The sequence below is a fragment of the Phyllobates terribilis genome, unplaced genomic scaffold (assembly GCF_046119375.1).
Source record: "Phyllobates terribilis strain yellow unplaced genomic scaffold, ASM4611937v1 Scaffold_238__1_contigs__length_3037890, whole genome shotgun sequence".
NCBI classification, from domain to species: Eukaryota; Metazoa; Chordata; class Amphibia; order Anura; family Dendrobatidae; genus Phyllobates; species Phyllobates terribilis.
The window spans coordinates 246,392-258,353 of NW_027362998.1; the positions used below are offsets into that span (position 1 = coordinate 246,392).

General features: G+C 48.4%; 1 protein-coding gene across 1 annotated transcript in view; it reads left to right on the forward strand.

Moving 5' to 3' along the window:
- LOC141217355 (uncharacterized) overlaps positions 1-11,663 on the forward strand; it is a 29,785-nt gene extending 18,122 nt beyond the window's left edge. The window contains exon 7 of the mRNA XM_073665783.1: positions 10,440-11,663. Within this exon, the coding sequence (XP_073521884.1) occupies positions 10,440-11,629 (1,190 nt within the window). The 3' untranslated portion in view covers positions 11,630-11,663. The remainder of the gene's footprint in view (positions 1-10,439) is intronic.
- The last annotated feature ends 299 nt before the right edge of the window (positions 11,664-11,962 follow it).

Sequence of the window (11,962 nt, forward strand, 5' to 3'; positions counted from 1 at the left end):
AGTGGCCGATTTCCTAGACCCGCTCCTGCGTCTGGTCTGTCCTGTCTGAACACGCTCCTTGCCTGTTCGTTCCGCCTCTCTGGGGGCCGTATTCCCAGACCCGCTCCTGTATCCCTCTGCAGTGTCGGTCTCCTCCGTACACTCAGTTCCAGTCTGAACTCTCTCCTGTCCTTTACCTGTTTTGCCTCTATGTCCGTTCCCTTCCTTTTTCTGCAGAGTCTGAACTCGTACCTAACTCCTGCTTGTTGTCTCTGCAAGTACTGTGTGAGTATCTGGCTCTGTCTTTCCCTTCCTGTCTGTTCCGTGTGAACAGAGCCCTGTCCTCCCTGCTCAGCCTTGTCTGCACTCTAGCTGTGCTTGCCTGTAACCCTCTGCCTGTATTGTTCCTGAGTCCCGGTGTGTACTGGGTCCTATCCCGCCTGTGTTCCTACCTGCTAGTGCCTCCCTGTCTGCACTCTAGCTGTGCTTGCCTTTACCCCCCTGCCTGCATACCAGTCGTGCCTGCCTATACCCTCCAGTCTGTGTGCCAGCCTACCAGCCTGTTCCTGTATTCCCCTGTGTGGGTCAACAGCCGTGTCCGGGGTCTGTCCTGGAGTAGCACCTGGTCCCTCTGCTCGGTTCCTCCTTGGTGCACTGGCGTCGTATGCCGTCGTGCGACCCTGGTCGGATCGGGTGAATACTTAGTCACGCCCCTCCAGGCATTCACTCTCCGGCACGGTCCAGTGGAATCACTACCAATCCCACGCACACGCCGCTTAGCCCGGGCGTGTGCATAACAGCATGCTCAGGCCATGGTTCCCGTTGAGCCCCACGGCCTTCGCTCTTTGAGAAGTTTTTCCAGCGAATACATGCATTAAAATAAAATAAATAAATTTTTTTCCCCCTTTAGCTGAGTTCCAGGCGAATTACGCACCCGTCCAGATGGATCTATCAGCCCTCGTTCCTGCGGATCCGCCACGTTACTATGGGGATCCAAGACAGTGTCGTGCATTTGTGGAGCAATGCATGCTACACTTTAAGGCCTACCCTCTCTATTTTCCTTCCGATTGGGCTAAAGTGGCCTTTATGATTGACTACCTAGCGGGTGATGCCTTGAAATGGGTCACCCCCCTATGGGAAGCATGGGATCCTGTCATCCTTGACCTGCAGGCCTTCCTGGTGGCCTTTCGTATGGTCTTCGAGGACCCTAACTCTGAAGCCCCTGCTGAAGCTTCACTTCCCAATATCCCGGAGCAGCCCCGACGGGTAATGTGTGTGGGTAGCGCAATAGTCCTCCAGCCCAATGAGACTACTGCCCACCCAGAATCCTCACAGGGTGACTACGCTTTCCGGAATACTTCTCTCAACCTCAAGAGGCAGCCCAGACGTGCTAGACTTAGAGGCAAGCCGTCACGCCAGGGTCTGTCCTCCCTGAGACCTCCTGACCCCAACCTTGAAGTCCCTACTGAAGCTTCATCTCCCTGTATCCCGGAGAAACCCCAATGGGTAATGTGCGTGGGTAGTGCACCAGTTCTCCTGGCCGAAGAGACTTCTGCCCATCCAGACTCCACACAGGAGAACTTCCTGCACCCGGCATCAGATGCTTCTTTCTCTTTAACCGGTGTGCATGTCCAAGGATGCTCCAAAGCTGTGGTTACCTCAGAGTCTGTGCACCTCTACTACCTGGCGGAGGATCCCCTGTTGCCTCCTGAACCCTCCGGGATACCACTCGATGACAAATGGAGAGAGACTTCTCTACACCCGGTACTCAATACTTTGTCCGCTTCGTCCTGTGAGCCTGACAATGGGTACCCCAAAGTGGTAGTTACCTCCGAGTCTCTACACCCCTCCGACCAGGCGGAGGATCTCCAGTTGTCTCCTGAACCCTTCGGGGTGCTACCTGGTAGCGAAAGGACAGAGACTCTCCTATACTCTGTACCTGATACCTCGCTCGCTTCGTCCAGTGAGTCCAACTTAGTGTACTCCGAAGCAGAGGTTACTCCTGAGTCTCTACACCCCTCCGACCAGGCGGAGGACCTCCAGTTGTGTTCAGAATCCTTCGGGGTGCCACCTGGTGGTGAATGGACAGAGACTTTCCTATATCCTGGATCTGATACCTCGCTTGCTTCGTCCAGTGAGTCCGACCTAGTGTACTCTGAAGCAGAGGTTACCCGTGAGTCTCTACACCCCTCTGACCAGGCGGAGGACCGCCAGCTGTCTCCAGAACCCTTCGGGGTGCCACCTGGTGGTGAATGGACAGAGACTTTCCTATACTCGGTACCCGATACCTCGCCTGCTTCCTCCAGTGAGTCCGACCTAGTGTACTCTGAAGCAGTTGTTTTCTCTGAGCCTCTGCACTCTTCTGACCCGGCGGAGGACCTCCAGTTGTTTCCTGAATCCTCCGGGATACCACCAGATAACAAAGAGACAGTGACTTTTCCTCATTATGTACGTGATAACCCGTCTATTTCTTCCTGTGAGCTTGACAAGATGTACCTCGAAGCAGAGATTACCCTTAAGTCTCTGTCCCCCTCCAACCCAGTGAACGACTGGCCCTCGAATTCCCTGCGGAAGATTCTGGCAGGCCTGAAGAAGAGGGGGCGTAAGGGGGGAGGTACTGTAACATACCTGGCGGCGTCCTTGCATGGTGGTCCATCTCCCACTGTGCAAGAGGGCGCACTTGATCTCCTGTCCAGAATGTCTCTCTGGCTTCCCTCCATGCTGTCTGTTTGTGTCTGTTTCTGCTGCTTAAGGGCGGCGCCCGATCACTTCCTGCCTTTTGTACCTGCTGTGGGTCACACCCCTTGTGCGTCCTCAGCCTATTGCTGTCTGTCACTTGGTATATAGCTCAGCAGCTCCCTTCTATCCCGGCCTGTGCATAGTGTTTCCTTCAGTGTGTGCTTGCACTCTGAAGGTGCCAGGTCCCGTCTCTTGTCTCCTGCTTTTTGTATCAGTTCCCGTGTCTGAACTGAGTCCTGTATGTCTCCTGCTTTGCGGTATCAGCTCCCGTGTCTGAACTGTGTCCTGTATGTCTCCTGCTTTGCGGTATCAGCTCCCGTGTCTGAACTGAGTCCTGTATGTCTCCTGCTTTGCGGTATCAGCTCCCGTGTCTGAACTGACTCCTTTCTGTGTTCTCTTGTCTGTCCTGTCTGAACACGCTCCTAGCCTGTTCCTCTCGCCTTCTAGTGGCCGATTTCCTAGACCCGCTCCTGTGTCTGGCCTGTCCTGTCTGAACACGCTCCTTGCCTGTTCGTTCCGCCTTCTAGTGGCCGATTTCCTAGACCCGCTCCTGCGTCTGGTCTGTCCTGTCTGAACACGCTCCTTGCCTGTTCGTTCCGCCTCTCTGGGGGCCGTATTCCCAGACCCGCTCCTGTATCCCTCTGCAGTGTCGGTCTCCTCCGTACACTCAGTTCCAGTCTGAACTCTCTCCTGTCCTTTACCTGTTTTGCCTCTATGTCCGTTCCCTTCCTTTTTCTGCAGAGTCTGAACTCGTACCTAACTCCTGCTTGTTGTCTCTGCAAGTACTGTGTGAGTATCTGGCTCTGTCTTTCCCTTCCTGTCTGTTCCGTGTGAACAGAGCCCTGTCCTCCCTGCTCAGCCTTGTCTGCACTCTAGCTGTGCTTGCCTGTAACCCTCTGCCTGTATTGTTCCTGAGTCCCGGTGTGTACTGGGTCCTATCCCGCCTGTGTTCCTACCTGCTAGTGCCTTCCTGTCTGCACTCTAGCTGTGCTTGCCTTTATCCCGCCTGCCTGCATACCAGTCGTGCCTGCCTATACCCTCCAGTCTGTGTGCCAGCCTACCAGCCTGTTCCTGTATTCCCCTGTGTGGGTCAACAGCCGTGTCCGGGGTCTGTCCTGGAGTAGCACCTGGTCCCTCTGCTCGGTTCCTCCTTGGTGCACTGGCGTCGTATGCCGTCGTGCGACCCTGGTCGGATCGGGTGAATACTTAGTCACGCCCCTCCAGGCATTCACTCTCCGGCACGGTCCAGTGGAATCACTACCAATCCCACGCACACGCCGCTTAGCCCGGGCGTGTGCATAACAGCCTCTTAGAGAAAGCGGAGGGTAATGATGCTGTTGGCTTCCTAGAACCCTGATATCTTATTGGATGAATCTACCTTCTCTCCCTTCTGTGCTGCTGAATGTGCTCATATGGTCCCTACAAGACCAGGTCCAGTCTTTCTGGCCAAACTTCACTTTTATGATCTACAACATTAAATGTGCAGTGAGGCCAAGTGTGAATTTCTGTACAATAACAGCAGAGTTTCCCTTTATCCTGACTTTTCAATTTCTTTTTAAACCAAATAACTTCAAATAGATAAAGTATACAAAAAACATTACACCTGTGCCATGATATATCTCTAAGCTGTGCGTGGCTGATGGCTGTAATATACATTTATTCACGCCTGCAGGAGGTGTGTTGGCTCCAGCCCTGGTTTCATGGATTCACTCCACATCATAAATTCCATTATGTTTTCATTCCTAAGGAATTCAGATTACTGCACAATCTCTCCTGAAATGGGGGCACTAATACTTTCTCTACTGTTCTGGTCAGGACTCATAGTAGCTCCATTGGTCCACCATAAATGAGTGCAACTCCGGTTTAGTGTTGGAGCTCTCCCCTCATACATACGTTGTTGTTGTTGTTGTTGGAGATGTAGCTTTTTTTTTTTAATCTATGTCTATTGGTTTACAGATTTTTAATTTTGCATGATTTGGGGTGGAATCGGATTTCTTCCTTTTTTTTTCTTTTTTGCTTGCAGCAGCATGGAATATAAGGCAATAATCCCTGGCTGGATGCATGTAATACACTATCCCTAGTGCTATAGCTCACCCGTATACAAATTGTAGATAAAAGAGGTAATATTATAGAATATGGAATCGATTTAAATCTGCCTCATAAAAAAAAAAAGTCCCATTATTAAGGAGTGGGTCTCCTAGACTGGTAATGCCCATGTACTAAGTGCATGGGCTGAAAAACTTTTACCCCTGGGGGTATGCATGAATATAGAAAAGAATGTCTGAAGTAGGCCTCAAAAATTGTTCATGCGGGCATCATAAATACCTTTAACATAATTAATGGGGGTGTCGCATGATGAGCACCCTGTTGATGTGGTGGTGGAGGAGGATGAGAAGAAGGAGGACGACCTAAAAAAGAAGAAATCCTGAAGCGTATACCCATGTCTGGGTGTGAAGGGGTGCATGGGAATAGACCAGAAAAAAAATGGATTTGAGTTCATGTTCTGCGACGGTCATTCAGTGGTGGTGAGAAGTCTGGGCCAATCCAGGCCTTGTTTATTTTGATAAGAGTCAGCCTGTCACCATTTTCAATTGACAGGTGGATGCTCTTATCTGTTATAATACCCCCCCCCCCTGCATCCTCCCTGGTAGGGGTACACCCATGAAGAGGATCAGGTAAGGCCGGAACACCTCCCGCAGCTGGGACTTCTGGTCCGTGGATAGCTGCGGGTTGAATTCTGCATCCTCAATAGACCCTGCGTCCCGGGCTGCTGCCAGTAAGTCCACTAGGACTCCTGTCTCTCCTTCTTTGGGGACGCTACACACAGAAAGGGCACAGGAATCCCTGTCATGATGAGCTTTTATCATGTTGACGTGGAAGACATTCTGCCTCTTCCTGGTGTACAGTACAGACCAAAAGTTTGGACACACCTTCTCATTTAAAGATTTTTCTGTATTTTCATGACTATGAAAATTGTACATTCACACTGAAGGCATCAAAACTATGAAACTATGAATTAACACATGTGGAATTATATACTTAACAAAAAAGTGTGAAACAGCTGAAAATATGTCTTATATTCTAGGTTCTTCAAAGTAGCCACCTTTTGCTTTAATGACTGCTTTGCCCACTCTTGGCATTCTCTTGATGAGCTTCAAGAGGTAGTCACTGGAAATGGTTGGTTTTCACTTCAGAGGAGTGCCCTGTCAGGTTTAATAAGTGGGATTTCTTGCCTTATAAATGGGGTTGGGACCATCAGTTGTGTTGTGCAGAAGTCTGGTGGATACACAGCTGATAGTCCTACTGAATAGACTGTTAGCTGCTTTTTTCTTGCCATAATACAAATTCTAAGTAAAGAAAAATGAGTGGCCATCATTACTTTAAGAAATGAAGGTCAGTCAGTGCAAAAAATTGGGAAAACTTTGAAAGTGTCCCCAAGTGCAGTTGCAAAAACCATCAAACGCTACAAAGAAACTGTCTCCCATGAGGACCGCCCCAGGAAAGGAAGACCAAGAGTCACCTCTGCTTCTGAGGATAAGTTTTTCCGAGTCACCAGCCTCAGAAATCGCAGGTTAACAGCAGCTCAGATTAGAGACCAGGTCAATGCCACACAGAGTTCTAGCAGCAGACACATCTCTACAACTGTTAAGAGGAGACTTTGTGCAGCAGGCCTTCATGGTAAAATAGCTGCTAGGACACCACTGCTAAGGACAGGCAACAAGCAGAAGAGACTTGTTTGGCTAAAGAACACAAGGAATGGACATTAGACCAGTGGAAATCTGTGCTTTGGTCTGATGAGTCCAAATTTGAGATCTTTGCTTCCGACCATCGTGTCTTTGTACGGCGCAGAAAAGGTGAACGGATGGACTCTACATGCCTGGTTCCCACCGTGAAGCATGGAGGAGGAGATGTGATGGTGTGGGGGTGCTTTGCTGGTGACACTGTTGGGGATTTATTCAAAATTGAAGGCATACTGAACCAGCATGGCTACCACAGCATCTTGCAGCGGCATGCTATTCCATCCGGTTTGCGTTTAGTTGGACCATCATTTATTTTTCAACAGGACAATGACCCCAAACACACCTCCAGGCTGTGTAAGGGCTATTTGACCAAGGAGAGTGATGGGTTGCTACAGCAGATGACCTGGCCTCTACAGTCACCAGACCTGAACCCAATCGAGATGGTTTGGGGTGAGCTGAACCACAGAGTGAAGGCAAAAGGGCCAACAAGTGCTAAGCATCTCTGGTAACTCCTTCAAGATTGTTGGAAGACCATTTCTGGTGACTACCTCTTGAAGCTCATCAAGAGAATGCCAAGAGTGTGCAAAGCAGTCATCAAAGCAAAAGGTGGCTACTTTGAAGAACCTAGAATATAAGACATATTTTCAGTTGTTTCACACTTTTTTGTTAAGTATATAATTCCACATGTGATAATTCATAGTTTTGATGCCTTCAGTGTGAATGTACAGTTTTCATAATCAAAAAAAATACAGAAACCTTTTTAAATGAGAAGGTGTGTCCAAACTTTTGGTCTGTACTGTAGTTCACATCATTGAAGTGCTGGCATATGGGGTATGGGCTTCCCAGGCCGCCTGAAGCTTGTTCTGGGTTATTGGAACTAGGACCCACACCTTCTGACCCACTTCGTACACCCGCTCACGGGCGTTCTGATCATACCACAGCTTCTGGCTGGCCTGGGCCTGCACCATATTCTCATGCACCAGCTGCGTCATTGCCTGCATTTTGTCACGGAGCCGCATGACATACTCTATAACGGACACTTCGGGTGAGTTCAATTTCCCTTCCCAGGATTCTCTTACCAGACCAAGGGGGCCCCGGACTCGTCTGCCAAACAGGAGCTCGAAGGGGGAGAACCCCATTGAGGCCTGTGGTACCTCTCTGTAAGCAAAGAGCAGGTGTGTGAGGTAACGCTCCCAGTCGTGCCAACGGAACTCAACCAGCATCTTAAGCATCTGCTTAAAGGTACCATTGAATCGCTCACACAAACCATTGGTCTGTGGGTGATACGAACTTGATACTAGGTTCCATTAACCGAGACATGAACTGAGTCTCCTGGTCCATAAGCATCTTCTTGGGGAATCCTACTCTCGAAAAAATGGCCAGGAGGGCATCTGCCATCTTATCAGCCCTATTGGAGGACAAAGCTACTACCTTCGGGTACCGGGTAGCATAGTCTACCACAGTAAGGATGAACTGTTTTCCAGAGCTGCTGGGAATGGCCAGCGGGCCAATGATGTCCACAGCAATCTCTGGAATGCTCTATGGTGGCTGGCAAAAGGATCAGGGGAGCCTTGGGTGCATGCCCCGACTTCTCCACTCTTTGAAGACCTTATCTACCTGGGGATAAGGTCTTCAGGGGACACCAACTCACGGCGGATGAGGGTTCATACAGCTCCGGTGTCCTTGAGCCCCAAAGTGACTTTATCACGCACGGTGACTGATTGTCACAGACCCCCTAACCGCCCCACCCACAAAAAGGACACCTTCAGTAGGCCCCTGGGCCTTAGGTGTGGAATTCTTCTGTCTGCGGGCAGATGAGCCCTGTCACAGGTATAGCACCGCCGTGAGTCCGATGCAGACCGGGTGCTGGAAGATGAGGCAGGAGCCCCAGCGGGCCGGCTGGGTGGAACACTGGGGGTGGTTGTCGGCTTACCCTTTTTTCCAGCTGGCGGCGGCCGACTTCTGCGCCTCTGGTGTGCGGTTGGCTTCATAGGCATCCGCGATCTGGGCTGCTTTGGCGGCCTCCTTTGGCTCCAGCACAAACTGTCGCACTTCCACTGGGCAAAGACGAAGAAGCTGGTCCTTCACCATCAGATCCTTCAGGTCCTCAAAGGTGGTGACTGACAGTCCTTGGACCCACTGCTCAAAGTTGGTTCGGAGCTCATCCACCACATCACTGTAGCTATCGTGGTCCACGTTGGAGGGCTCTGAACTTCTTCCGGTAAACTTTCGGAGTTAGCTGGTACTTTTTTATCAAGGCCTGCTTGACTGCCTCATAGTCTCCATCTTGGTCTCGAGGGAGAGAAGCAAACGCCACCAGAGCTCTTCCTCTGAGCCCTGGAGTTAAATACCTGGCCCACTGGGCTTCAGGCAGCTGGTACTGCCTGCAGGCTTTTTCAAATCCCTGCAGAAATATGTCCAAGTACCCATCTTTTTCCATCACAGGGAAATGCTCAGTACGGCGTTTAAAGCTGTTGGCACTGTTGGATTCACAGGTCTGCGTGGAGGATGGGTCCTTATGAATCCAGGCTAGCTCCATCTGATACTGTCGCTCCCGCTCAGCAGCCTCTCGGTCATCTTTTCGCTCCTCTCTGTCAGCTTGGGCCTGATCCTCGGCTCTCTCAGCCTCTCGCTCCTGGAATTTCAGGAACAGCTGCAGTTGTCTGTCACGATCGTCTGCGGCGAGCTGCTCCAATGCCATCTGCAGGTGGGGGTCCACACTACCCTGGCTGCGGGTCTGGCTGGCAATAACAGGTGGGACCCCTGCAGCAGCGCCATCCGGACCTTGGCTGGCCGCCCCATCATCAGGGCTCTGCTGTCGGACGGTCTCTGCAGCACCTTGCAACAGTTCAATCATTTGGTGCCTGGTCTTGCCCGTGGGGTCAATCTGACACAGCTCACAGAGGGTCGTGATAGTGTCCTCTGACTGCTGGTGGTACCAGGGCTCTCCAAATAAAAGATAGGACAGAAAAACAAGAGAAGGTGGGGGATGCAACTGCTTTGCATGCAGTAATGTCCCAGATAAAAAATATTAAAACACTGAGTCTGATTCCTTAAAACTTTAAACAGAATTCTCACAAGAACCGTGCAAGTTTTCAGTGACAGGAATGATTGCTCAATACAGCCTCTGATGTTCTGTAATATCCCACCGCTTGCCACCAATTGTCAGGAAACAACACCGGAGGGATCATACAATATCTCACTTCTGCCATCAATTTGTCAGGCTTTCGCACACACACAATATCGATTACTCACTACGTAGTTACCGGCCAGCTAGCAGTGAGCGTATGGCGTACACACCTTCAAATTCCAAGTCATGGAATATGTGTATATGCCCCTGTACGATCACTGCCAGCTTCACGATAACCCAATTAATATTATTCGCTGCCACCACCGATCAGATTTGAAATACAGGCCTGATCGGGTGCCTGCTTTCTGGTAGCATATGGCCTACCCACAGTAAATTAAGTGGGTTCTTCTCACTATAGTAATGCCAAATACATGGATGCTAAATATGGTTTGGCACACTGCAAGGCTCAGAAGCGAGGGGGAGATCTGACTTTGGGAGATCAGATATTGCTGGATTGGTTTATGGAAGCCGTGTTACTTTTCAAGAGCCTTTGAGCCACTAATAATGTGGAAATCTCTGTTTTTCCACTGACACAGATAATGGACCTGAGTGGGGACTTGTTTTTTTGCAGAACGAGTAGAAGTTTTATTGGTATTATTTTCACCTACATAACATTGTTTTGTGGCATCTTATTCTATATTTGGGACGCAGAATGAACAAACATTTAACACCACGCTCTACTGGTTCATCCTATAAGGTTTTCTATTAGACTGTGAACTGTCATTGTCTTGGTTAATAATACAATTTTTGTCGTAACTTACCATTTTTACTGACAGCTTAAGTAGAAATGTTCAAAAATATTACATTCAAGGATATTTTATTCAAAAATAATTGTTTTTTTTTCTTGGCAGATGACTGTACCAGGAGATCAGAGGTACAGCTGACATCTTCAATTTTTAAATCAGACGATCTTGTGATCCCACAGGATACAATTGAAGTGAATGCCATTACTCCAGATTTACCATCATCCCTTCACAGCAAAGATCTATCATCTGATCCTATGAAACAGGTTCTGTCTTCTGATTCATTACCGACTACTAAGGAAAATCAAAGTCACAAAATAAGCATTAAGAAACGAACTGCTCCTAAAGCAAAGAAGCCATGTTCACGTCCAGAATATGGAAATAGTTTTCCTCTCCAAAAGTCTTTTCTTAAACATCAAAACATTCACACAGTAGAGAATAGATTTTCTTGTTCCAAGTGTATGAAGTGTTTTAACCAGAAATCAAAACTTGTTCAACACCAGAAAACCCACACAGGGGAAAAGCCTTTTTCCTGTTCAGATTGTGGGAAATGTTTTCTGAAGAAATCATCTCTTCTTAGTCACCAGAGAACTCACACTGTGGAGAAGCCTTTTTCCTGTTCAGAATGTGGAAAATATTTTAGACATAAATCTAGTCTTGTTATGCACCAAATAACGCACACAGGGAAGAAGCCTTTTTCATGTTCAGAATGCGGGAAATGTTTTAACCGAAAAGCATATCTTAATAGCCATCAGAAAATCCACAGAAGGGAGAAGCCTTTTTCATGTTCAGAATGTGGGAAATGTTTTAAATGGAAATCAGATTTTGTTAAGCATCAAAGAACCCACACAGGGGAGAAGCCTTTTTCATGTTCAGAATGTGAGAAATGTTTTAGCCAGAAAGTGGAACTTGATGGCCACCAGAGAACTCACACAGGGGAGAAGCCTTTTTCATGTTTAGTATGTGGGAAATGTTTTAAACAGAAATCAAATCTTGTTATTCACCAGAGAACCCACACAGGGGAGAAGCCCTTTTTTTGTTCAGAATGTGGGAAATATTTTGCACAGAAATCAGATTTTGTTACGCACCAGAAAATTCACAAAGGGGAGAAGCCTTTTTCCTGTTCAGAATGTGGGAAATGTTTTAACAATAAAAGGAATCTTATTATTCACCACAGAACTCACACAGGGGAGAAGCCTTTTTCATGTTCAGAATGTGGGAAATGTTTTATCAAGAAATCATCTCTTCTTAGTCACCAGAGTAGTCACACAGGGGAGAAGCCTTTTTCATGTTCTTAATGTGCGAAATGTTTTACACGGAAATTAATTCTTAATAAACATCTGCTTAATAAACATCAGAGTGTCACGGATTCCTCCGCTCAGTATGTCTTGGAAGCTGTGAAAGACAGCTCAGTTGTCCAATCTGGTGCAGTTTTATGCAGAGCTGTTGGTGTTTTAATGAACAGCTCAGCTGTCTAATCTGAGTCTGAGATGCTGAGCTTCTTTCAGGTGTTCCCTGTTCCTGTTGATTACCCAGTTACTTAGCTGAGCTGTCAGTCTTAGACCTCTGCCAGACGTAGCATCTGCTCAGTGATGTGCCTTGTATTTCTGTGCTCTGTTAATCTTTTGCTG